At 40.6% G+C, this 27776-nt stretch overlaps 1 protein-coding gene across 2 annotated transcripts in view; it reads right to left on the bottom strand.

Annotated features, from left to right (window-relative positions):
* cyfip1 (cytoplasmic FMR1 interacting protein 1) overlaps nucleotides 1-27247 on the bottom strand; it is an 82350-nt gene extending 55103 nt beyond the window's left edge. The window contains exons 1-9 of one of the 2 annotated variants that reach the window (XM_062975346.1): nucleotides 27005-27247; nucleotides 12061-12184; nucleotides 11802-11891; nucleotides 10842-10919; nucleotides 9781-9882; nucleotides 9325-9506; nucleotides 5429-5525; nucleotides 5118-5246; nucleotides 3070-3174 (exon numbers count right to left, since the gene is read on the bottom strand). In XM_062975346.1, coding sequence (XP_062831416.1) covers nucleotides 3070-3174; nucleotides 5118-5246; nucleotides 5429-5525; nucleotides 9325-9506; nucleotides 9781-9882; nucleotides 10842-10919; nucleotides 11802-11891; nucleotides 12061-12177 — 900 coding nt within the window. In that variant the 5' untranslated portion in view covers nucleotides 12178-12184; nucleotides 27005-27247. The remainder of the gene's footprint in view (nucleotides 1-3069; nucleotides 3175-5117; nucleotides 5247-5428; nucleotides 5526-9324; nucleotides 9507-9780; nucleotides 9883-10841; nucleotides 10920-11801; nucleotides 11892-12060; nucleotides 12185-27004) is intronic. The other variant, XM_062975345.1, reaches the window with a different exon arrangement.
* Between the last annotated feature and the right edge of the window lie 529 nt (nucleotides 27248-27776).

Genomic DNA, 27776 nt, shown 5'->3' with positions numbered 1-27776 from the left:
GATCCTTGAGGCTCAGAAAGATGATGTGTGGACTCAGGAGCAACTGATGCTGCTCTCAGCAGGTAACCGTACCATACTACCGCATCTCCAAGATCAAAACGGGGTATTGGTGCGAAGGGGGCAGGTTTACGTACCAGTGGGGGCCCTCAGGTTGGAGGTGATTAGAGCCCACCATGACGAACCCATGGCTGGGCACTTTGGCAGGTTCAAGACCGTACAGCTTATCACCAGGAGCTACTGGTGGCCAAAGATGCGGCAAGACATTCTGCGCTTTTGTGACAGCTGCGCCGTTTGCCAGCAGAGTAAGACGCCTGTTGGGCGCCCTAGAGGGTTGTTGTCGTCTTTACCTGTTCCTGAGAGGCCATGGCAAATCATTTCCATGGATTTTATTTCGGATTTGCCTAAGTCTGGGGGTTATACTTGTATTTGGGTGGTGGTGGATTTATTTAGCAAACTGGCTCATTTTATTCCTTGTTCAACCATTCCGGCGGCCCCTACGTTGGCCTTACTATTTACTAAGCACATCTATCGCTTGCACGGAGCACCCGAGGTGATTATTTCAGATAGGGCTCCGCAATTTGTGTCACGCTTTTGGAAACACTTCCATGAGTGCTTGGGGACTAAGTTAAACGTGTCGTCCGCCTTCCATCCGCAAACGGATGGACAGTCGGAACGGGTTAATGGGCTCTTAGAGCAGTATTTGCGTTGTTTTTGTTTAGATCAACCCACGGCTTGGGTGAAGTGGTTACCGGTGGCGGAATTTGCTTACAACAATGCGGTGCACACGTCTAGTCAGCATACGCCGTTTGAGCTTACTTATGGCTTTCACCCACGGGGAGGTGTGGCGCCGTCGACCAATGTGGTCTCTTCGGACCCTGTGTACCGCTCTACGGAAATGGCTGCATTGCATGATGTTGCCCGTCGCTTACTGTTGGAAGCTAAGGCAACGCAGAAGACTCAGGCTGACCGCCACAGGCAGGCAGGGGAGGAGTTGGAAGAAGGGGATTTGGTGTGGTTATCTTCCAAACATATTAAACAGGCTGGGGGAAAGTTTGCGCCTCGGTATTTGGGTCCCTTTCCTATCGTTAAAAAGATTTCTTCTGTTGCGTTTCGTTTGCGTTTACCATCTAGTTTAAAGGTCCATCCAGTCTTTCATCGTTCGCTATTGAAACTTGATACCTCTAGTCGTCGTGGTGCTATAGCGGAGGGTATCACTGCCACTTCTCCGCCATCGGGGGAGGAGGCCTTTGTGAGAGGGGATAGTGTTATGATTGAGCCTCATGGCTCTGTTACTGACAGGCGTGGGCGTAAGACTCCTCGAGAGTCGGATACTCTCGAGGAGCGAGAAAGAAAAAGACTGCGAGACATATTTGCAGCACCATCGGACGAAGAGTCGTTCGAAGGGTTCACGGAAAGAATGGAGGAGGGGCAGGTTAGCTCAGAGGAGGATGAGATGGATTGGACTCGGGTAAGGGAGGAATTGGGGGCCACTGGCCATGATGGGGCAGAAGATGAATGGGGACCTTCAGGATTAGACCCATGGCTTAGCTGGAGGGATGGGACGGGATCCACAGCTGGAGATGCTGCTGGGCGTAGTCAGAGGTGTTCCAGCTCTGACGAGGAAAGTGATGAGGAAACGCCCGGGTTAAGGAGGACAGCTGACAGTGATGAAGATTTGTAACTGGCATAAAACTGGGCTTGGGAGCAATTGCAAATTGCGTCGGGCAAGGTAATCTGGGCAAACGCTTGGGATCCGTGTGTGTGTGGGACGCTTCCCTGAAGACTTGTGTGCTTTCCTGTGCTGTGACGTAAGTTGTTTGGAATCCAGGGTCAGACGGCGGGAGGGATTGTGTGGGCATTTGTTTGTGCAAACCTGTGCTTACTCTTATTAGCTTGACCTCCCGTCGTCTTCTTGACGGACGCCATCCACTGTTTTGAATACCCGGACTGAACTGACCACGGCTTGGCTTCATCCCCTTCTTGGACTTGGGAAAACTACAAACGTCTGCTTTTGGCTTTGAATTACGGAACGGAACTGGTCTACTCTACTGCTGCATTCCCTGGCTGTGCTGGAAATCCTGTCTGCTGTGTGTGTGTGTGGGAGCGACGCAAGTTACTCTAAACACTGTGTTGGCAGCAGAGAGGAATCTGCTGCCAATTAGCTGCATTCTTTGTATCTTTTTTCTTGGCTCTCATTTTGTTTAGGCTGAAGCAAGCATTTTGTTTTTACCCGGATTAAACTTCGGTTTAATCCGGTTTATCTTTTGAACATTCATTTTGTCCCTTTTTTGCTCCTAAAGGCAAATACTGCCTGGCCCTTTGTGTTTTACGGGCTTATTTTGAGTTTTGTAACCTAATAAACCTTGTTACTGTGAATCTCGTGGCGTTCTGTCCTTGACAGTGATTATGTGAGGGTTTGGGTTCTTTTACAAAATCTTATACTAATGTTTACAGCACCTTTTTCCCTCCCAAAAACTTCATGTAATTTAGAGGTTACTTCTCAGATGACAATAAAAGGAGGGGGCAAATTTTGTAAATTATTCTGACCTTTACTTCTGCCACAAATATTTCATTGATCAGCCTATCAATGACTTACACATCCATAAGTCCAGCTTAATAGATGTAAATCTTTATCTGAACTAGGCATGAAGGACTATTCTCACGGTTTTGTCATCATCATTTCCCCATGGTACAAAACACCCAACCCATCTTTTCCATTCTCCACCAGTAACTGACAGCAGCAGGGATCCCTCCCAGCAGGAGAACACAGAAATGTGTGTGAAGAGTTATATATACATATAGCATCACTGCCATTAAGTATTAGAAGCATACAGACTAAGAACACTTCTAAGAACAAGAAATATATGTGGTTTCCTGTTTAAAGTATATGTAAATATACTTATCCACATGTTTTAAATCAGGGGTTCTTATCTTCTGGTTCGCCAGATATTTTGGACTTCCGTTTCCCAGAAGCCATGATTATCGGCCATTCTGGCTGGGTCTGAAGGGTCTAGATGACTAATGGTTGAGAACTACTCTTACAAAGGTTAAATAAACTTCTTAACCAACCTTAAAAAACTTATCAATCTTAGAAAGATTTATCCTTTTTTTTGCATCCAATTTATAGATGTTACTGACACTGCCATCCATCAGGTACAGACCAAAACCCATGACCTAAAAAGAATCAAACAAACAAAAATATTGGTAACCAGTTATCTTTGTTGGGGTGTTCATAGGGCCCTTCCACACAGGCCCTAGACACGATCTGATTCCAGGTTTTCTGATTATCCCAGGTTATCTGGCAGTGGGGATTCATAAATCCAGTTCAAAGCAGAAAACCTGGGATCAGATCCTGGCATATAGGGCCTGTCTGGAAGGGCCCATTCTATGCCACCCTTCTCTTCAGCCTCTTCAAAAAAGCTCCTTAGAACAGCCAAGAAAAACGAATTATGAGGTAATATCTCTCCCTTAAGCAGCAGACATGCCACAAAAGGAAACAATATTAGGAAGGCAGCAAGAAAATAAGAAACTTTGGTACCATTCTTAATTGCAGAGGCCTCCTAAGTGTTTAGGAGAAATATGGGAGTTCTGCACGAATTTTTCTCAGATGACTGTGAAAAATTAGTACATACTGTAAGACCATAAGCTCAGACAATTTCTGTCTCCAACAGCACTTTTGTTTCTTTATTTATATAGTTTTTAGCTTCTAGCACGACAGCTTTGACTTACGGTGATTCTAGGAATGAAAAATCCCAAAGTTGCCCTGTCATCAATAGCCTTGATCAGGACTTGCAAACCCAGGACTGTGGCTTCCTTGGTTGATCCTATCCACATATAATATGGCCTTCCTCTTTTCTTACTGCCTTCAATCTTGCCAAGGACCATTGTTTTCTAATGAGCCATGTCTTTTCGTAGAATGTCCCGGGCATGACATTTCAGGTTTGTCATCTTCGCTATCAATGAACCTGTCCTAGCAAAGGAGTCACTAGCTTCCTATACTGGCTCTATTTTGAGTTTCTCATCATTATTCAAAGATAATATCACATAATGTAGGCTATAGACAAAAGGGAATGCAACAAAGGCATGTGTCACTGGATCAGACATCTCCAAGAGTGTGTGCTGTTTGCAGATTAGCCTTAGTAGTGAAAACACGCTCCTAGCCACTACTGGAATTGGGGAATCCAAACACAAGGCTGAATCTGGACATATACCTCAATGAAAACCATGCAATGCTGACTGACCCCATTTCCTGACATTAAAAAGGAAATAACCAGGATAGAAAAGAGACACCAGAATCTCTGTAAAATTACCAGGTTAAACAGATACATAGACACATGCAAAAATACACCTTATTTCGTGGAGGCAGTAAAAATATTCAGCACTTGTAGCAAATTTGGGCGGTATTAGAAGAAAGCCCATTACAATACTTAGCCTTCCAAAAATATTGTTATCATTCATAGTCTCCACCTGAGACATGACTGTGCTTCACAAGAAGCCATAAAAGGACACACCTGGATTTTCTACATGCAGAGCATTCTCCCAAAAACCAGTGTGATCAACTGGCAAGAAGAAGAAGTACAATACTTTTTGGGATCCTTAATAATTTCTTTGCCAATTTTAACTTCTACAATGCATTTGAGCAATAAGTGGTTCAAATACACAAAACTCTGGCACTCTGAATTGAAATGCTATTAAATTAGCTTTCTTGAACAATTTCTAGGGGTTTTTTATTTTTAAGGAGGTGTTTAGTGCACAAATTCATTGTTCTATTCAATATTTTAAAAATTAGGATATTTATTCCACTAAAAGCCAACATAGCAGCTGGATACTAAGCAATCTGGTTCTGCAAGTCTTTTGCGTAATTCAGCTCAATGACATAGAATTGCATAAATTCCTTTTCAGTCCTTTCCCACTCATGAACATGACATCTCCCCTGTGCACATGGAGACATGGTAGAGAAGAGCCACCCGGACAAAAGAGAGTTTGCAATTACTCATTATTATGGGCTACTTGGTGATGGAGCTTTAAATTTTCAACAGTATTTTGCATTATTTTCAATAGCCTCTCCTCCCCCAGCACAATGCTGAAGTGCATTCCAGGAAGAGAATACTTCTTACTTTCAGGAGCATATGTTTCTCACTAGGAGTTAGGTACATTTTGTTTTCATAGTAATCTATGCACAAATTCACAATATCAGCAAGCAGTTCTTCATAGCCAGGAATCACTTCAAGTTGTTGCTGCAAAGACTAGAAGAAAAACCATAATAAAGTTATAATTGGCAAACAAAAACTATTATTCAAAATACTCATATAATACTAAGCGTATCCATAGATAAATGGCTGTCTTTCTATTACTAATAAGCACATAAAATATTGCATCAAAAATTAATGTACAATTTATATTATGTATTAATAACTTTAAAACATACTTGCGTAATTTTGTTGTGATTGGCAAGAAACATAGACAGGTTCTGCGATTCTTGGATGGACTGAGGATCAGCCATTTTACGCAAAAATTGGGCAGCCCTTTACAAGAAAGCAGAGTAAAGGGAAAATGTTACATTCTACAAGAACAATTCACAAAATATTCCTATTGCAGCCTTCCCCAAATGGTGACCTCCAAAAGTGGGTACATCATTCTCGACCAGTATATCAATGGTAGTTGTAGTCCAACAGATTGGGCCAAGCATCAGATAGAGAGATGGTGCTTATTATACCCACCTACAAAGGACTAACCAATTCACACCAAAGTATATAAAGCATATATTATAATAGATAGTGTGATGTAAAACACACACAAACACAGGAGAGATTGTACAATATACTGAAAAGCACACTGGCCAAAATATAACATAACGGCAGCATGATGCAAACATGCTATATAGTGAAAGTACAACAGAAGGACAACAGTAGTGCAGATACAGACAAAATGAGAAGGGTATAACCTTCCAAGCCACATGAAGTTCATAATCACAAAAGGATTAGGTGAGATGGGACACACAGGTAGTAATCCAACACATTCCATTCTGTGACAATATAATTATTTTCCAGCAGTAAGCATCTGTGAAGCAAGGAAGGCAGCATGAGCTATCCATCCCTGAAAAAAAGCTGGCATGAAGATATCCCATTTTACTGGGAATATATTTTGATCTCTGAGCTGAAGAATGGCTCAATCCATTTGCCTTTGATGGGAGTACATAAACAAACATCACATGTGATCCTCCAAAGCCATTTTGGTCACCCTTGATACCTCCGTTCTTCTTTAACCACACTTTTTCTGGCCAACATAAGTGGTGAACTGCCTGTCATTGAAATCTTCAGAAGCAGTAACTCACCTTTAAATAGGTTGCACTACACCATCCCACTCCCATTTACCGATGTTTAGAATTCTGTTTTTCAAAACCAACTACTACCAGGAACATGTAGGACCTCTTTTTAAAAAACATTTTGGGCAAAGTCTGCCAAGCCAGAAAAGTGCTCCCAAGATCAACCCACAGTTTCTCATGTCCATTTTATTGGCTTCCACAGCGAAGCCACCCAAGTCTGAATTTATGAAGAAACTCTGGAAATACAGTCCATATGTAAAACCATCCTTTGTCTACAGTTTGAAATATGAAGTGCATTTTAGATTATACAGGCAGCATCCCTGCTGAAAACTGGTGTAGTGTAGTCCAAGTAGCAAAATGCCTACACCAGAAAGACTTGTCCTCTTGGCTGTCTGCAGGATACAGTTGAGAAATGAGTACTGTATAAGCAAGGAGACAATTAATGCTATAAGTCCTATCCATATTGTGAGGCAGTGGATCTTCTTCAGATTTCAGTCCAAACTTTTAAATAACCTATTCAAAATGCTGAACCCTTTGCCCCAAATAAATTCCAGTGCTTTCAAATTTGGACTAGAATTGAGAGTGGACTTATCTACTGACATGGAAATCACCAGCTATCACTGATGCTAACATAGTATAAAAATAGAATTACTGCTACTTGGGAGTCAGTTTTTGGCAGCAAATATTTAATATTTGGAGCTGGTCTTTTTAAAAATCATACCAATAGGAAAGAGGGGCATTTTATCTGTTCATATTCCAAAATGTAAGGACATCTTCCCCCCAATTGGATTACTGATGCTATAACACTTTAAGATGTGTCCAATGCTCTCTCTCATCCCTGTGACAGAAACCCACTAAGTGCAACCACACATCCCTCAGTCTCAATTCTCTACCACCCTCACAAGCCTCCAAATCCTTTATCTTCAAGGGTAACTGGATCGATATAAAATAAACTGAAAAGTGAGTATCTGACTTTTCACAAGATGGATATTTCTGTAAAGATTATATTATGACAGGTACAAAGAAAATGCAAAATATTTACATCATTTTAAATGATTTGAGAGATGGTGTGCCAGACACGATCCCTGGAAGTATCTACTTTACAAACATGAGAAACCAAATTCACAAGCAAGAGCACAAGAAATACTCCTCAGATCTTACTGCACACCCATAAGGGGCACTGAGCCAAATGCTTTATACAGTGTTTATACAAACACATCAAGTCATGGCAGGGATGTGTCATTTTCATCTACCAGCTAAAGAAACCCTCCTCCACCTCCCATACTATTTGTAAAACTGTGCTAGAAGTCTAAAACCAATCACCCACTTTGAATGCAAGTGGTTTTATACTCAGACAGTAGCTGGTTGTTTTCTTTCACAAAGAAAACCCTGAATGGCATGAGATTTTTTCCTGAAAGGAAACAATGAGGGATTAATGAGGCTATTCATCATAATTAACATCACAATTAGCCACCTGGCACTTTTCTGCCAAACAGGATTTTGCAGGTGTTATCTCAGGGGTTCAATTTCTTCTTGCTTACCATTTCTAACAGCCCAGTCTTATGTAGCCTTGCTCAAATATTAATACATTTAGCAAAGAAAAAAGTGCATAAAGCACAACAGACCACAACTGCCTTTTTGTAGCAAAGACAGCCACCTGAAGTTTTTTATTATTCTTATTAGTTAATAAAATATTTCCACTTTGATCTATATCAAAAAGATATCTGGGTGGCCTACAAATAGAATTAAATAGACTGGGCAGTTTAATGCATTAAAATAATTTAAATGAATTAAAACATATTATTATACTAATAAACCACGTGGACTTTTCTGCCGCAGAAAAGGATTCTTATACAGAGGTAAAAGTGCCATCTGGGAAGAAAGATAAGAGCCCCAGACAGTTGTTACATGGGTAGAGCTCCTAATCTTGGGCAAGTTAGGTTAAATTTTTCGTATTTCAACTTACTCTCAGCATATCTTTCAATAAACAAAAACCATCCCACACCTTATGGTGGCAAAGGTGCCTGCTTCACCTGTGTATCCCAAATATAGAATCTGAATGTATCAAACAACTAGTGCCATCTTGTGGCCACACTATCCTAGTTTGTTGCTACATGTCTTCAAGCTGACTCCAATGTGTGAAGACAGGTTTTTTATTCTTCGCAATATTTATTCAGAGGGGGTGTTGCCATAGTCTTCCTCTAAGTCTGAGGGAGTGTGACTTGCCCACAGTCACCCAGTGGGTTTCCATGGCCAATTAGCAATTTGAACCCTATTCCTCAAGACTCTTATTCCAACATTCAAATCACCACAACCAGACTATATTAGTACTACAGCCTATTTCACATCTTGCAGGGCATGCATTTTTCCATCTTTACCTCCTTTCAGAGGTTGCTCATATCAAAACATAAGTTTAATACAGAAAGCTACTGAAAGCTGTATGAAAAATTACAATTTTTAAATACAACAAGCATAATGGCAAAGCTATTACATTTTTTCACAAAGCAGTGATATGATTCCAGATACACACATTTTATATATGTGTGGGACCAATATGCAACACAACTCCAACCACAATCACACAAAGAGGTGAAAATATGCTTGCCTGAATGGAACCTGTGACAGACTCAAATTATATAGATTATAATAATCTACTATTACCAAGTTTCCTAGACATGGACCACAAAGGCTCTAGGCATCACACATTCAAAACCTCCCTGTGCTACTAGCTAGTGCAATGTAGCAAGAGAGCATAAAACCTGCTGTGCCAGATATTGTCACCCTTTTTCCTTAAAACCCAACAATAACAAATTACATGTAACATAGTCACCTACACATAAGTAGACAAGGGCATAGGGCAAAGTAATAAATAAGATGGACAGTACAGGAAAAGTGTAGTTTTCAAACTACTTTTTTCAATTTAAGAGCACTTTCATAATGCAACAAATAACTTTTTGTAACATTCTAAGCTCTGTTCTTTCCCTTTCAAATAAACTCACCGTTTATAAGCTGAATGGTCATTCTTCACGCTACACTTCATATTTTTTAGTTCATCTAAAACAGCAAACATGTTGATAAACTTTCCAAGAGTTATGAGGTAAGCTTCAGACACAAAGTCCTTCCTTCTTTCTGCATGACACAAACGCTTCACCTCTCCACAAAATCTTTCAATTGCATTTCTCTGTTGATGGAAACAATCATGTTACAAAAGACAGTGTGTAAATTATGCTGAATTTCATTTCAATGTACGAAAAAACATTCAAACTCATGAGCTGAACAGGGTTATTAATAAGACTTTTTTAATACACCGATGAGCACAAAATGACTTTTAGTGAAAGGTATCCATTAAAAAACTTCCCACGAGTCTTCTATAAAAGAAATAGATATGGAAGAAGGCTAGAAATGGAGTAACATTAAATGGAGAGAAAAAATTCAAGGAACAAGTATCTATATACCTGAAAATACATGAAATTCATCAGTTTTGTGACCTCTGGCTCCAGAACTTCCACTGTTTTTTCATAAATTTCCACTCTGTTTGGCTGTTCATTACATTTCACCTAAAAAGGAAGATGGAAAAAATCAGCAAATTACACAGACAGTTCAGGCACCTTTCCTTCCCCTAACTATAATACCATATATACGCAAGCATAAGCCAAGTTTTTCAGCCCTTTTTAGGGCTGTAAAAAACCTCCTCGGCTTATAATCGAGTGAGGGTCCTGGCCGGCTTATATGTGGGTCGGTCTATACTCAAGTATGTTGGACAATCTTATTTTATTAAAGTTTTATTTTTATCTTAAATTACAGTTTTCTCAATTAATGTAATTTTATTGGTATCTATTTTTATTTTTGAAATTTACCAGGAGTTGCTGCATTTCCCACCCTCATCCTTGAGTCAATAAGTTTTCCCAGTTTTTTTGTGGTAAAATTAGGTGCATCGGCTTATATTCGGGTTGGCTTATACTCAAGTATATATACTAATTTGAAATTATATAACATTGCCTTTTGGTTTTCAAGTAGTAAAATTGCACAAATATTTCAGTCTCGAAGCCTTTTAAATTACCCAATAAGGACTACCTATTGCTTTCAGGTGAACTAAAACTTCTCTTCAAATGTTAAGAATCATATTTCTATTCAACTTGCAGAGCTAAACTGCAGGCCCTGTGAGCAATGTCCAGATGGATTGTTATCAAATTTTTTAAAATAGCATTTATTCTGTAAATACTCTCACATGATTTAGATGTGAAATGGATACTAAGCTGGTTTTCCTTGCTCCTTTATAATAAAAGCTACTTTCAACATGTTGCACAATTCTTGTTTTCACTTGTCTACCCAAACAACGGGAGGAGGAAAAACAAAAAGAGGGGGAATACAACAGAGCTAGTGGCTCCTGTAATAAAAAGGAGAAGACATACATCCTAAACCAGACAGAGAGCCTTAGAAATGCATGCCTAGCTAGGCCTGGGCTGGTTTCTCAGGGATGGTTTTCCTATTCCCATGGGTGGTTTTGCTTCTTTACCTGCGGGATGGCTCTTGAGCAGCTTCTCCATGTGTATAGCATAATAGCATATTCTTGGCCTTCTTCCAACATTTCATTCTATAATAAAAAATAATAACCACATTTTTTACCAAAAGTAGATATGGGGGGAGAGACCGAAGGGGAAAAAAGAGATATAAACAGAGAACATGAAAAAGAATATTTAATTATATGCTGTAATATATTACTGTGTCTTGGTGATTTTAGCTCAGTGTTACAGTCTGCTGTATTTGTTGTTTTATTGTATCATTGTTTTCATTTATATTTTTAATACAATATGCACCTCTGCTCCCAGAAAACACTACTTATAGAGAGGTTTAAAAAGTAAGGCAATAAACAAACACATAAACATCAACATAGAGTTTCAGAAGAGATTCAAGACTCTTTCATCAGAATACTGAAATTATTTTATTACTCCAGTCATAAATACATGTTAGATCTATTTCTTTTAAATGTGACAAAATTCTTAAGGTTAGAAAAAGCCAAATTCTTTGTTTTAAAGAATAATTAGTACTCCTTCACAACAATTACTAGACCTTAGCTCCTACCAAACAACAATATAGCAAAATAAAAGTCAAGAATCTTAGAATGCAGAATTGGTACATGCCTAGTATACATGAAAATCAGATAAAAACATAAATGTAATTCCTTATTTAATTCTATTGTAACCAGAGCATCTCACCCCTCCCAAAATCTAGAAGCACATCCCCATCAGTAAAAAGCAAACAAACAATAAACAATTTGTTCCCCTTTCTCAATGCCCAAAATATGCTTCCTGAACCAGCCAGCGCACTCTGCCAAACAGTAAGAACAAATTTGACTTTAATCAAATGCTGAAATAAGGAAGCATAAAAAACCACCCATATCGTGCTTCCCCACATTTTCATGTACTTGCTTAAAAAAAGAAAATCAGGGTAAAATGGAGAATAAAACAATATTTACCATATTAGAATGAACAGTTGCTTGTTCTATGTATCTTGCAATGCCTGTGACAAATGCATTCCTGTCTTCAAAATTGGTGTTGAAATTTGGCTGAGTGACAGAAAATACACCACAAAGAGTGTAGATGGGTAGTCATAAAAGGAGAGAAATAGAAAACTGTGATAATTTAGAACTTTTCAAAGATATTAAATGTTTAGCATGATTGTGTGTGTACATGCAAAACACACTTGCACACCTTTTGCTTTTTCAGGGAACATACCTGATAAAGCAAGGATGATGGAGGGGGTTCAATGCAAGGTTGTTGATCTGGCAGTGGCAATTCCTCCAAAAGGTCCACGTTGGACAAAGCATCCTCTAAAGTAACTTGAGCTGTCATTTTTAATCTGTGAAAAAAGTCATCAGGAATGTTTTTAAAACTAATAAAATGAATATTCTCCCAATATAATTTGTACAATAAATACAGTACAGGTATAACTTAGTTAACAAAGCCTCTAACAATGAAGCTCCTTTTCATAAAATCATTTTAGGCTTGAACCCTTTTCCTTGTTGCCCCCTGCCTATCTTTTTAAAGCAATATTGGCATTGGGAGCACAGTGACGGAGGGCTGGAGAACACGGACTTAGTGTCTGGTGGCAACAATGTGTCTGCACTAAACAAAACAATAAATCTTAAGCTGGGAAGAAATGGGGTTCAACTCTAGACTACTATATCTGTGTGTACATTCTTACAACAGGTAAGGTAACCAGCAGCTCCCCGAGAATCATGTGAACAGCAAAACAGAGAAAGAGAGATCAGATCAGCCTGTCTCACCAGTTAACTCTACCTCAGTGTGTCAAAAAAAAGTGTATTTTTGTTTGGCCACCAAAATGGAAATCATAAAAAGTGGAGGTTAGTGAAAGAAAGAAAAAATCCCAAAATGCATTATGGAAGAAGCCTTCATGTTTATCTGAGAAGGTTCAAAATATTTTGTTTACTTATGGGTAACACTTACCTAAGCTGGCTATTTTATTTCTGACATGCATAACATTAAAATAACATAGCATTCCAAAAAATGCATAAACAAACTGAACTGTCTTTTTGTGGCAAGAACATATCACAATATTTCCATGTATCTTCTACTTCTTAAGCCCCTTCCACACAGCTGCTTTGAACTGGAATATATGTGTTGTGGATGAGTCTCTGAGTATTACCGTAGTAACAACAGGGAGTTGGAGGTTAGGCAGGCAAAAAGGTCTACTCGGGAGCAAGACTCTATTGAAGAGCAACAGCAGAAGAGAATGCGGCAAATACTTACTGAACCCACTGAGGAAGGGTTTGATGTGGACGATGGGTTTGGCAATGAAGCAGTTTCTATGAGAAGTGATGAGAGTGACATTGATGGGACTGGGGATGAGATGGGACTGGGGACAAAAGTAGCAGAAGTGAGAGAACTGTGCGAGAAGCCTACAAGTAGTGACACATTCAGAGGGTTTGTTGGGGATGGAACTTGGAGGGAGGATGATCTGTGCTGTTTGGGAAGATATAAGTAGAAGCAGGAGAAGGACCGCTTGGCAGACAAGGCAAAGAGAAGCTCGGGCAGCACAACTGGCAGCTGAGCGTGGGGTGTTGTCTGATTCTAGTTTGGAGGAGAATGCAGGAGCATTTGAGGGTGGGGCGTTGTCTGATTGCAGCTCAGAGGAAGGTTTGTAATATAAGGTGGGTTGGTTGCAATGGGGACTTTGCGACTAGCAAAATGTATGCTGAGTTGCCTGTTATGCTGGGTCGTGACTTCGGTGAGTCCTGGGGTTCCTGAACTTCGTGGATTCTTTTGGGACGTTGCTACTGTTTCAGCTGGGACCTTGGATAACTTCTGGACATTGCTTTCGCTCACTGGCCCTGACCTTGGACTGGACGTTTGACGCTGTTGCTGTATTCTGTTTGCTGTGGATGACTCCTGGACCGGTTTGACTACAACCTTGTTACATTCTGGATCGGGTTTGCTGAAATGACACTGAGTGTTTTTCCTTGCTGTGTATTTTGGTTAATGGGTTGGGATTTCTTAGGATTCTGGGACTCTTTGTTTTGTCTCCACTTGGACCGGTTGGCTGTGTTTTGTTTTTGGAATACTATTTTGCTGCTGTTAGGCATTTTTGATTCTTTTGAGCTGTACCTACAATAAACTGTTGCTACTTTACACTTGGGACTGATTCGTGACATCTATACCTTGACAATATGACAGTGTGGACTCTTATATCCCAGTTCAAAGCAGATATTGTGGGATTTTCTGCCTTGATATTCTGGGATATATGGCTATGTGGAAGAGCCTAAGTACCAAAATGTATGCTAATGAAGTCATGTCCAGGAATACTTCTATTTCATTAACTGCACAATAAGCAAAAAAAAACACCTAGTAATTTTGTATTTTCCAAAACAGATGCAATCTATTACTTTGGAATACTCTGGGCCCAACTCATGTCTTGATATTTGGCAGAAAAGATCCAACACACTATGACTTCAACCTTCATGCCGAGATAGGAGGTTTACCACATCCTGAAATGCTTTTAGTTCATAGGTCTCCATATGGAGGAAACATTCAGGATACATATTGATCAAACAGGAATAAGAGACAAAAGCTGTGTCATAGTGACTATTACATAAACAAAACAGCAGTAAGTTCCCACTCACAAAATACTGTCCATGTGAAAGAGCCACTACAGGCCTAAGTGCTATTTTTCCTGGTGTTGAAGCCTCCCACCAAATTCAAAGTTTCTGTCCTGAAAAGCTAGGCCCCTTCCACACAGCTGAATAAAATTGCACATTATCTGCTTTGAACTGGAATATATAGCAGTGTGGATTCAGATAACCCAGTTCAACACAGATATTGTGGGATTTTCTGCCTTGATATTCTGAGTTATATGGCTGTGTGGAAGGGCCCTTTGATGTGATGAGATCTCCTACATTATTCAACTATAATGTTCTCTTCTTTTATTATTTGTGTCTCACTGCCAAGTATTAAAAGAAGGAAAGGGATTCTCAGGCTAAATTTAAAACTCAATACAATTTCCACCTCACATCACAGGTTGCTATGATATTAAAATTATGCTGGGTTTAAAATGTTCCTCTTCTTTGAGTACATACTGCATGGTGGATGGATTACTATAGTTTCTTCAGCAGGCAAATATAATCAAATTTCTGCTTTCCTGGGGTTTCTTCAGTCCATCACTCCATAGAATAACACGCTTGTTACCACAGCCTTCATTATGAAATTTGAGCTGCAATCAGCTGAGAAAATGGGTCCGCCCGCAATTATATATTTGTGAGCTACTTATCACATAAAAGACCAACTACCAACTATATTTACCATAACTTCATATACAGCCTGCAAACTGGCACAGAAAGCAATTTGTTGTTGCCATGCCGTGCCCTGCAAAATCACATGGGTTCTGCCTCAGAACTCAGCTTTGTGGAGAAAAAAGGAACAAAGGGTTTGCAGTTTCTGTTTAAGTCTCTGTGTTGCTTACACTTCCTTATTTTTGCTTAGAACTAATAACGCAAATCAGTATCTCAATGACTGCAAAGTAAGAGGAAAAAGAGCACATCAACTCAAACACCATGTTTCAAAAATGAAGAAATCAGCAGATTACTACATAGCTGGCCCTGTCTATGCTACATCATTATTCAGTATTTTTCAACCAGTTTGCAATTACACTGACATTAGGTAATTGGAAAGTTACACCTAATGCTATTGTCAGTTTCTCAGAAATGCACAAACCAGCAGGACATAAATCTCATGCTCTGAATTCCAATATTTGCAACCAGCTTTTGTAACAAAAAGCCATTTTCCATCAGAACTTAAATTAGTCAACTGAAAATTCCATTTGCAACACAATTTTAAAAGTAATATTCTTTGATTTTTAAATATAGATTGCAAGGAGGCAAAGAAAACATTTCCATTATTGACAGTAACTGAACAGCATTGCACATTTGTCTAACATAGGACTATGGAGCAAATTCTGATTTCTGAATGTACTTTTGGGGCAGGGACTATATGTGTGAAATGATAGCTATGACCATTAGAAAAATACCTGGCGTGCCCTATGTCACTTCCCATTCGTGTCTTAACCAGAATTCTGTCACTTTTCAATTCCATGTAGAGTAAAGACAGTAGCACCTTACAGATCAAGAAAGTAGTGAGAGAACATGTTCCAAAAAAATGGCCAGGTGTGCAGGTACTAACAGCTATCACAGGTGACAACTAAGGAGGGAAGACATTATTATTATTACTGCTAGCTGTGCCTAGCCACGCGTTGCTGTATGGTGGTATGGGAAATAAAGTATTGAGGTATTGGTGGTAGTTATGGTAAAGGGTAAAGGTTTTGCCTTGACATTAAGTGGAGTCGTGTCTGACTCTGGGGGTTGGTGGTTATGTGTATTTTTAAGTTGAAGACTCGGCGTTGTCCGTAGACTCCTGTAAGGTCATGTGGTATAATTGTATGGAGGGCCATTACCTTGTCGGCGGAGGAGTACCTATTCATGAAGTGTTAATTGTATGTTTTTGAAGTTTAGGGTTGGTAGAAGTTGGGGTTAACAGTGGGGGTTGTGTGCGGTCCCCCAATTCAAACCTGTGACGTTTTAGTCCAGTAGGTTAGCGGTTTAACATGCTGCGTTATGAGGGGATATCATTTTGTAAAGGTTGTGAATATAGAATTATTATTTTTATCTGTTGGAGGTAAGTATGAATGTTGCAATTAGGTAAAATTTTTGCTTATCCAATGTTCTGGATTATGGAACGCAGTGTGCCTTTTAGTAGTCAATATTTTTGTAGTGAGATTATATTATTTATGATATTTATATTCCACCTTTCTGTACAGCAAGGGGGAGTTTATGATATTATTATTATTATTATTATTATTACTATTATTATTATTATTATTATTGTATTAATATAATATATATTATATTAATATTATATTATTTATCATATTTATATCTCTCTATACCAAGGGGGAGTTTATTACGTTATTATTATATTATATTATTTAATATATTTATATGTTGCCTTTGTGTACCCCAAGGGGACTTTATTACCATGTTGTTGTTCTTGTTGTTGTAGGTTTTAGGGTGTTTTAAAGGGGTCTAGTGGTAATGTAAGGGGTTTTGGCACCTGTTTAGGGGAATTTAGGTCCTTTCTGAAGGGGTTTAGTGCCAATGCCATGTCGTTTGGGCCCTGTTTTGGGAGTTTTGGGGCCTCTGTGAAGGGTTTGGTGCGAATGGAAGGCCTTTCAGTGTGCCTTGGGTGACATTTATGGCCTTTATAAGGGGTAAGGAGGAATATAAGGGTTCTTAGAACCCATTTGGGGGGTTTGGGGGGCTGTGTGAGGGGTTTGGTGGTAATGTGAAGGCTTCCTGGTGCCCGTTTGGGGTGTTTTGGGGCCTTTTGAGGGGGCCGAGTGGTAATGCCAGGTTGGTTGGTGCCGTCTTTGGACGGGCACCCCGGTCCGCCCTTGCCCCCTTGGAGAGTGGCCTGTTGCCCTCGGTTTGCCCCCAAAAAATTGCGACCGCGGAAATCTAACCTTCCCAGTAGTTGGTGCTCCCGCCGCTGCCTCCGCCTCCCACCGTCATGTTTGTTGTCTCCAACGTTAGCCACACTAGAGAACGCATCTGGTCTACAGCGTTCCCTTCCTTCCTGCCGGTGGGGAGGCGACGCTTTGGATTTGAAGCCGGCTAGAGCGTGGGCAGCCTGCACTCCGGCTGCAGTGACACCCAGCGGCCGAAGCCATAAAGTAGAATCGTTCGTGAAGTGTTTTTTTGGAAGATGGCGGTGGTGCCGGCGGAGGAAGAAGTTGAGTGCGTGGGCAAGGGGTATGTGCGCGCGTGTGGGAAGAGTTTATAGGATTCTGTGTTGGCGCAGGTACAGATGGGCTGTTGTGGTTTTTGGGCCGTTTTTGGCCCTGTGATTGTTGTTTTTGTTCAATTTTGTTGTCTTGGCCTTGAGGAAGGGATTTTGGGTTGTGTTGCCTATTTTCGAGGTTGGGGTGTGTGTGACTGTGTTGTTTAGTGCATCGTCGTGATGTCAGAACTCATATATATATATATATATATATATATATATATATATATATGATTACTACTACAGTGTTCCCTCACTTATCATGGGGGTTAGGTTCCAGGACCTCAAGTAGGGACGCTATATTTATTTTAATATTTATACATTATTTTAGTAATTATACACTATTTTAAGTCTTTATCAATCAATCGTGTGTTGATAAATCGCCTCCCTCTCTTCCTGTTGCTGCTTGGACTTCTTTTCTCTCCCTTTGGTTGGCTTCTCCTTCCTCCCTTCCTTAGGCTGCAAACTGTAATTTTTTATGATTTATAATAGTCTTTTAGAGTTTATTGAAAAACTGCAAAACAGCAAATCAGCTAAAAGCGAACCGCGAAGTAGTGAGGGAACACTGTATTATTATTATTATTATTATTACTATTACTATTACTATTGTATTTATTTATACCCTGCTTTATTTTTCCCAAAGGGGACACAAAGCATCTTAACATAAAAGCCTCGGCATAACCATTTAAAATATATAAACACATAAACAGGATTAAATATAAACAGTATTTGAAAATTCCCAGTTAAAAACCATTAAAACAAATTCAAAGTTAAAAACCACTGCACCCCCTGAATTGATCTTAAAAACCTTCTTCTTTAAAAGCCTACCTGAATAAAAAGGTTTCAGCTTGCTGCCGGAAGACGGCAGAGAGGGGGCCATTCTGGCTTCCCTGGGCAGGGAGTTCCAGAGTCAAGGAGCAGTCACTGAGAAGGCCTTCTCTATCTCGTTCTCACCAACCAAGCTAGAGATAGCAGTGGGACCAAGAGAAGGGCCTCTCCTGAAGAATTCAGAGCCCGGGCAACTTCGTACAAGGGGATTGTAAGGCTTCTCAGCTCCGGAGATGGCATGAGATGGGGATCATGACAGGGATGCAGTCAGCCAAACAGACATATCATCCAACTAGGTATGGTGAGGTGTACATGTACATTAACCCTTAAACACCCAGAAAAAAGACTGTCTTTAATCTAACTTGAATGAGAAAATGTGTAACTCCTTGTCCCAGAACTGGATTCTTCTAGTACTTTCAACAGCACTCTATTTATCATTGTATCATTCTGAGCATATTGCTAAAATGGAACAGGGTAGGATGGAAATCCTCTGAAGATGAGGTTTGAAAAAGTGGTGCTGGGAGACCTCTACCCCTTGGAGAGGTGTATCTGATTATGTGAGAACCCCATCTAAACTCTTATTCTTATAATATTTCTACATGACACCACTGTTTAAAATCATCTGGATATTTCAGCGGTTGTCTCAAATAGTATGTGGTCAATATTTAGTTTTCTTTCCTGTCAGAGCAAGCTAAACAAGTATGACAGCTACATCAAAATCTCTCTCTCTCTTTATGCGACTTTTCTCCATCCACTGACATGCCTCCATATGATTCCTTGTTATCAGTGAAAACCAAGTGAGGAGTTAAATACAATCCGTGAATTGGGACTGACACTGGTTCCATACTATTCACCTTACTGCAAGCAGAAGGGAAATTCTATGGAAGATTTTGGGGGGTCAGTGCAATTTGGCTGTGGTTAGCCTGCTTTTTATTATCAGTGTGCTGATGATGTTTGTTACTTGTGTTGTTTTATGCTGATGATAATTTGTTTTATAGCCTTCTGATTGTTAAATGCTTTTAGATGAAAATTTGTTATTGTGTGCTTTCTTTCTATCGTTTAAATAACTGTTTGTTCGTTTGTTGGTAAGAAATACTTTAATGTTTGCCTTTCCTGCAATGAACACAACTTGTGTTGCAGAACAGAAAGAAAATAGCAAGACAAAATCCTAATGTGTCATGAAATTATAGAAAAAGAAAGACCACTCACACAGTTCTGTACACAGATGCACAGTAACTTGCGCAAACTATACATCTCTCCAAAGTAAGCCTGTAAACTTTTGTATCCAAGAAGATAGATTTCTTTTTCTCATGTAAGCTTCACAAGCAAATCATAAACACACACACACACACTTTTCTTTTTTAAAAAGCCAAACCATGTGCATGACTTCCTCTCTTTTTGCTTTTGCTCAGAATATTCTGACCTAAGAACAGAGGAAATACAGATACGTGTACTGCCTGAAGACAAAATCTGAGTGGAGGCAAGGGGAAGGCCAGAGAAAACTATTGCATATGCTATAAAAAGACAAAACATCTTTGTGGATGGAGAACTCTCTTATTTAAGTTGAACACAATTGTCACAGAAAAACCACAAGACCACGGTGCAAGCAACTCCAAGAGAGGACTATGAACACTGTGGTTAAATCTATACCAAGAAACTTCTTGTTTCTAAATTAGTTTGAAGCCAAAAATTAACCATTACCTACACCACATTTACCACCACTCTGTTGACACACTAAAAGTAAAACATGGTGCTGGTGACACAGAGTATCTGTGTACGTTTCATAGTGCATTAGACGTACCATCACAACTGTTGTAACAGCCAAATAAATGCTGTACTGCTTAGCATCTCTATGAGCTGAAATACAATTTCTTTCCCCGTTTCATCCCACAACGATATTCAGTCAGTCTCAACCTAAATATTGGATGTGTGCCATTTCAGAGTGCAACTGAGGGAATGACAAAATCAGATGGTTCAAATAAGAGGAATACAGGCAATCCCCAAGTTACAGAAAAGATAGGTTCTGTAGGTTGTTCTTAAGTTGAATTTGTATGTAAGTTAGAACAGGTACATTTTTAAGTGTAACTCCAACCATATACAGGGGGAGGGCGGGTGCTTTGGATAGCATAGAGATGGGTTAATACCCCCTTGATGCTTGTTTTACTGTCTGTACACCTGTTCAGAAGATTTCACTTCATTTTCTGTCCCTGTGGATTTTGAAATGTTTGGCTTGCTATGGAAACAAGGAATGGTGAGAAAACTTCAGTGAAGATACCTTTCATAGAATCATAGAATAGTAGAGTTGGAAGAGACCTCATGGGCCATCTAGTACAACCTCCTGCCAAGAAGCAGGAAATCGCATTCAAAGCACCCCCGACAGATGGCCATCCAGCCTCTGTTTAAAAGCCTCCAAAGAAGGAGCCTCCACCACAGTCTGAGGGAGAGAGTTCCACTGCCGAACAGCCCTCACAGTGAGGAAGTTCTTCCTGATGTTCAGGTGGAATCTCCTTTCCTGTAGTTTGAAGCCATTGTTCCATGTCCTAGTCTGCAGGGCAGCAGAAAACAAGCTTGCTCCCTCCTCCCTATGGCTTCCCCTCACATATTTGTACATGGCTTTTCCCCATAATTCTTCCAAGAGTGAATTTTCCTTCCTAGGAGTAGATTTATCTCACTTCCTGTTGTTGCACCACCACCACCCCGTTCTTAACTAGGAGTAACTTGTAACTCAAGGACTGCCTGTATTCTATTATGTGGAGAGCAATATAGTGGTTTGAGCACTGGACAATTCTGGAGACCAAGATTCGAATCCCTCCCTTGGCCATAGAAATCCACTGAGTGACCTTGAACAAGACATTCTCTTAGTGTCAGAGAAAGACAGACAATCCTGCCTTGAACAAATCTTGCCAAGAAAGCCCCATAATAGCTGTAAGTCAACTTGAAAACACACAACCATTTTATTGTGGATGTGGAATTATGTGCAATGACTATGGAACGGCTTCAGACTATGATTTTGGATGGCGTGATTTTAATTGAATGCAATGTTTTAAATGGTAATATGTATTAATTTAATTTAAATTGTTTAAGCTTATGTTTTGTATCTGTTTTTAAGACATTGAATAATTGCCATATGTAAGCCTGCTTGAGTCCACCTCGGGGTTGAGAAAGGCCGATAGGGTAAATAGGGTAAATAATCATCATCATCATCATTTGTTATGTGAGTTTTCACCTACTCAAATGGCATGCTCAAAACAATAGTTTATGATCTTTGTGTGAACTAAAGAACATGGATGGGAGCTATTTCTCCACATGTCATTTGAACTCCAATGCACATTAACCCATGTAGTCTGGCAAGTAATGGAAGAAGATATGTCTCAATGTGTCAGGATATATAGGTTCTCCATCCTTATCTCAGCTGAACATTTAGCAGTGGCTTCTATGTTTCATACAAATGGTAAAAGCAAGTAGAAGGGGTTTATAAGAAAAAATACCAGACCAAAGGATGCTTTCTATACACCTGTTCATAGCTGTTGTGACACTGTGAGCTAAGTGGGCCATATGCAATCTGTTTACTGCATGTGTTTCACCCTGCCAAGAGCTCGAACACTGTTTCCATCCTAAATATCTTGGTGTCACCTTAGATCGAACACTAACATATAGGAAACACTGCATGAACACCAAGCACAAAGTAGCTGCACGCAATAACATCCTGCAGAAACTGACTGGCTGTGCATGGGGTGCAGACCCACAAGTAATAAAAACATCCGCCCTGGCCTTGTCTTTCTCAACTGCTGAGTACGCCTGTCCAGTCTGGCTCAAGTCTGCCCATGTGAAGCACTGAATGAAACATGTAGAATAATCACAGGATGCCTTAAACCTACACCTGTTGATAAACTCTATAAGCTAGCTGGCATTGCCCCTCCTGACCTGCGACAGGAAGTTGCTGCTAACTGAGAGAAATAAGGTCGAACATTGTGAAAGCCACCCACTGCATGACTATCAGCCTTTCTCCCACCAGACTCAAATCAAGGAAGGGCTTCATGAGAACCACCACGCCTCTTGATGTTCCTCCAGCAACAGCAAGGGTGTCCCTCTGGGCAGCTAAACCAGGCAATCCCAACTGGATGCCCCCCCCATGAGGGTCTGCCTCCAGGGGCAAACCAATAATGGGCAACTTCGAAGTCCCTAAATAGGCTGAGAAGCGGAGTAGGCAGATCAAAAGACAACCTGGCAAGATGGCACTACCTGGAGGAATCCTCCACCTTGTGTGACTGTAGAGCTGAACAAACAACTCCTCATATGTATGCTTGCCCACAATGCCCTGCTTCATGCACGGAGAAGGAGTTGTTTAAAGCTATGGACAATGTGATTGCAGTTGCCCGCTTTTGGTCCAAAACTATTTAGCTGCTTGTGATTCCTTTATCACGTTTAAACTTATTTATTATGCAATGCTTTTGACACACTCAAACATCACAAACTCCCCTTTTGAACCTCTCAAGCCAGGGAGGGGCTACTTTCTAAACCTTATGGTAGGTTAACTTCAACCTCCTTTAATGTTCTCCCTGGACTTCTTAAGAGTTGACTTAACAGAAGGCATGAGAAAACTTTAGCATTCCCAAATGCTTTGGATGGTAAGTTAAAGAAATCTCCCTCAGCTTTGTCAATAATACAAATAGGCCAACACCAATTCACCTGGAAACATGGGCAATACCAAACCCTGCAAAATCTATATATAGTGTATAGTATCTTTTGCATTTGCCTCTTCTGATCTGACAATCACAACAAAGCTTTGTTGAGTTCAAACGTTAAACAGCATTGAAGGTGTAGTGAGGAGTGAATGCCAGGGCTATTCTTACCATCCAATAGATCAAAGGTTCTCAACCTGTGGGTCCCCAGTTATTTTGGCCGTCAGCTCCCAGAAATCCTAACTGCTGGTAAACTGGCTGGTTTTTCTGGGAGTTGTAGGCCAAAAAACCTGTAGACCCAAAGGTTGAGAACCATTGCAAGAGACAATAGTAATAGTTTTGCATAGGTAAACATCTCTCCTTTAGGCAGAATTTTAGAAACACCAATCCTCTTATCACTCAACTAGAATTCTCTAGACAGGCCTATGTAGCCTGCAACTCTCCAGATATTATAGACTTCAGCTCCCAGAATTCCTGGCCATTGGACATGCTGGCTATGGCTTTTGGGAGCTGGAGGCCCAAACATCTGGAGGGGCACAAGTTGTGCAGGCCTGCTTTAGACCAAAGGTAGGCAGAGTGGTCCATGGGTTACCTGCAGCTCTACAACAACTTTTCCCAGTCTTCCTAGTTTTCCATACAATAATTATTTACAAAAATAGGATTGTGGCTTGCCACTGAAATTTGGTGCAAACTGTCAAATAGATAAAGGGATAGTTAATATGTCAAACCATTCAATTCCTTTTATTTCACTAGCAATTTTGAATATTGTAGCCTTGTTAATTCAATTTAATTTAATTACACTGAAGGTTGATAGATAATTTAAATATTAGTGTGCATGTCTATTAATAACGAGTGAAAACAATTTTAAAGATTTAATGACGATTTAATTAATTCCACTCTATATCTCTTAGGCAGATATTACAGTTTATTTTCAACTCTAAAAACCTCTTCTAAAACCAAAACAATATTGAAATAGTAAACTGCATCCTTCAAGTATTTGCATAATTTAAAAAGTGGGCCTTGGACTATTTCTGTTCTAAATTAGTTTGTCCAATATTATACGCCACCCTGGACATTTTTTGCAATACAAGGCTGAATAATATGTGTCCTAAGTAACAGTATATATTTCACATACTTTAAGGTGTGAGACCATATGCTAAATATTTGGTGTACCTGAGATATATGGTGTCCAGATCAAATATTCCAATATAGTATTATGTCAGTGTTAGTATTAAGATGACAACTCTCAACCACACTGCATTTTAAAAAATGCCTACTGCTCAAATGTCTGAGAAATACACCTATTTCTTGAAACAGAATTTTAAAAGGCTCACTTCTGCATACCACACCAGACTGCTTAAAACTGATTAGCTGCCTTTTAATTAACTCAGTCACAATCCTATGCATATTTATGGAAATGAGTTCTACTTGAGTACACTTGGAGCTGCCTTCTAAATAATAATACATTGGATTATATGTGGCTAAAAAAAGTCCTGCAAAGTTATTAGCACATATCCAAAATCCTTTACTGCATTAAGTCATGTTATCCAAGGATCAATGCCATCCACTTTCAGATCATGCCAGGATAGTCCTCCAGAAGCTATTGGATTCAATCTCTCATAATCCCCAGCTAGCCCAAGCTCTTGTGAGGATGACTGGAAGAGCAGTTTATCGCCATCTGAAGGACAGAGGTTACCAGCCCTGCTTTTTTGTTATTTGGAAAAACTAAATGTCATCTATCAGCTCATCACAAAGCCACAAATGATGAACAAAATGTATGTGATCACAATGGCAAAAAACCTTATTGTGTTTATTTACAAAAACATCTCTGAACCATAGACTACTGTTTATATCATACAATAAGTAAAAAGTATTATATCAAGCTACAGAGGCCAAACGACATAGTGAGATGACGAATTCTGAACTCTTTGCAACCTCTTAAAAGATGTAAATATCAAGAAGAGCTCCTGCACACATCAGTTGTTTTGATATGTGAAAGTTTCTGCACTTGCTCTAACCATACCACAACTTAATAGTTAATGATCATTCATTGTCAGTCATTAACAAGGTGTAGAAGTTGTGTGGAAAAGTAGGGAAACCTCTCCATATATCTCAGGAAACAGTTGATTCGTAGGGGAGCTCATCTTAATATTGGCCTCTTCTTGATACTTGTATTTTCTTGATACTGATGTGCAGTAACTCTTCTGAACATATACATTTTCTTAATACTTGTATCTTTGCACTAAGAGTTCAAAATCCCACACCTTATGATGTTGTTTGGCCTCTGCAACTTGATACCACAAAGTTCCTTGATTGCTCCACTGTATACACACATTTTCACTTTCTCAACTGGGAGTAATTTTCTTTTGGAGAATTCATAGAGCAGAGATAAATCTTAAAAACAAACCCAAAGGCACCAGATACTATCTGATCATGGAAGCTAAGCAGGACCCATTCAGGTTAAACTTGAATGGGAAATCACCAATAACTACCAGGTACTGCAGGTTATATTTCAGAAGAAAGAACCAGCAAAACAACTTCCGAATGTTGTTGAAGACTTTCATGTCTGGAATCATTGGGTTGTTGTGAATTTTCCGGGCTGTATGGCCATGTTCCAGAAGCATTCTCTCTTGACATTTCACCCACATTTATGGCAGGCATCCTCAGAGGTTGAGGGGTATTTTGGAAACTAGACAAGTGGGGTTTATATATCTGTGGAATGTCCAGAATGGGAGAAATAACACTTGTCTGTTGGAGGCAAGTGTGAATGTTGTAATTGGCCACCTTGATTAGTGCTGAATAACCTTGCAGCTTCAAAGCCTGGCTGTATCTTACCTGGGGGAATCCTTTGTTGGGAGGTGTTCTTACCATAAATCAAGGGAACCACTGACTGCATAGGGAAGCTGATGAAGAAACAAAACCTACAAACTATCTGCAGACTCACTAAGAAAATACAACAAATGCTGTGTTCAGCAAAGGACAAGAGGGATCCTCTTACTTCTGCAGGAGTCTACTGTATACCATGCAGCTATGGAGAAGTGAACATAGGCTTTGAAGCTGTAAGGCCATTCAATGCTAATCAAGGTGGCCAACTGCAACATTCACACTTGCTTCAAACAGACAGAGCTCCTTCTCTCACCCTGGACCTTCCACAGATAATATAAACCTCCCTTGCCTAGTTTCCAACAGACCTCACAACCTCTGAGGATGCCTGTCATAGACGTGGGCGAAACATCAGGAGATAATGCTTCTGGAACATGGCCATACAGCCCGGAAAACTCACAGCAACCCTAACTTCCGAGTATTACTTCCCTGTGAAATTTACTGATCAACTGGCACTTATCTAAGGTTCATCCAGACTGGGGCTGCATCTACACTCTATAATCAATGCAGTTTGACACCATTTTAACTGCCCCGGCTGAAGGCTATGGGATCCCAAGAGCTGTAGTTTGGTGAGGCACCAGCACTTTGGGTCAGAGAAAGCAAAAGATCTTGTGAAACTCCCACGAGTGTACAGCCTTGAGCCCTGGCTGCTGAAAGGGCATCAAACTGCGTTAATTCTACCGTGTGGCCGACCCCTGGGCTTCACACAGACACGCCCGGGTCTCCTTCCTCCTTTCCTTTCTCTGAGGCGCCCACTTGAGGGAAGTTGGAGTCCAAAGGCCCGCCCGGCCTCCCTTATCCGCTTAGGCCTCGGCTGGGGAAGGAAGCCCAGGCAAGGGGGCGCCTGCAGAGCGAGGCTGGGAACCCTTCGCCACAGCCCCTTCCAGGCCCGAGCCCGCAGGAGAGAGTGCAGGCGCCCAGGGGAAGAAGGTTCCTCTCACCCGGACGACTCCTCGCCAGGCCCGGCGCCCGCCTTCCTGTCCCTCTCGCTCCCTTTCCCCGCGGGTCCAGGACCCACTCCCGCGCGGGCCGAGGAAGAGGCGAAGGGGGTCTGCGCTGCTCTCCTCTCCTCCGCCTGGGCCGCTTCCTTTGCCTCGCAGGGCCGCCGCGCACGAAGCTGGGAGTTTCCTGTCTGAGTCACTCAAAACAGGAGGAAGAGAGGGAGGGAGACTCGCCAGGAAACACCCTTCCTCCTTCCCCGCTCCAGCTCCTCCTCCTCCGTCCCAAACTCCTGTCCAGCCTCCTCAAGGAAGGAAGGAAGGAAGGAAGGAGGAGGGAAGGAAGGAACTGAGTGAGAGAAAGAACCGAAGGAGCGGTGGACAAGTCTACTTGGGGACCACCAAACGCAGCATTGCCCAAACACGAATCAAGGAACTGACTCAGCCAGAGAGGTCAGCTATCATAGCAGAGCACTTGATGGACAACCTGGACACAGCACATTATTTGAGAACACAGAAATGCTGGACCACTCTCGCAACCACTATGTAAGGTTACACAGAGAGGCCATTGAAATCTCACAAGCATGTGCACAACTTCAGCAGAAAGGAGGAAACCATGAAAATGAACACAATCTGGCTACCAGTATTTAAAAACTCGAAAATCAGGACAGTAAATAAAAAAAACAACACGCTGAAAACAGGGGAATTCCAGACAAGAAACAACCAGGCCCAGCTAATACCTCCCAACAATGAATTCTGCCAGGTAGGAAGCAGC

The sequence above is a fragment of the Anolis carolinensis genome, chromosome 3 (assembly GCF_035594765.1).
Source record: "Anolis carolinensis isolate JA03-04 chromosome 3, rAnoCar3.1.pri, whole genome shotgun sequence".
Taxonomy (NCBI): Eukaryota; Metazoa; Chordata; class Lepidosauria; order Squamata; family Dactyloidae; genus Anolis; species Anolis carolinensis.
The sequence above is the reverse complement of the archived record's forward strand: the minus strand, read 5'-3'. Positions and strand labels throughout refer to the sequence as shown.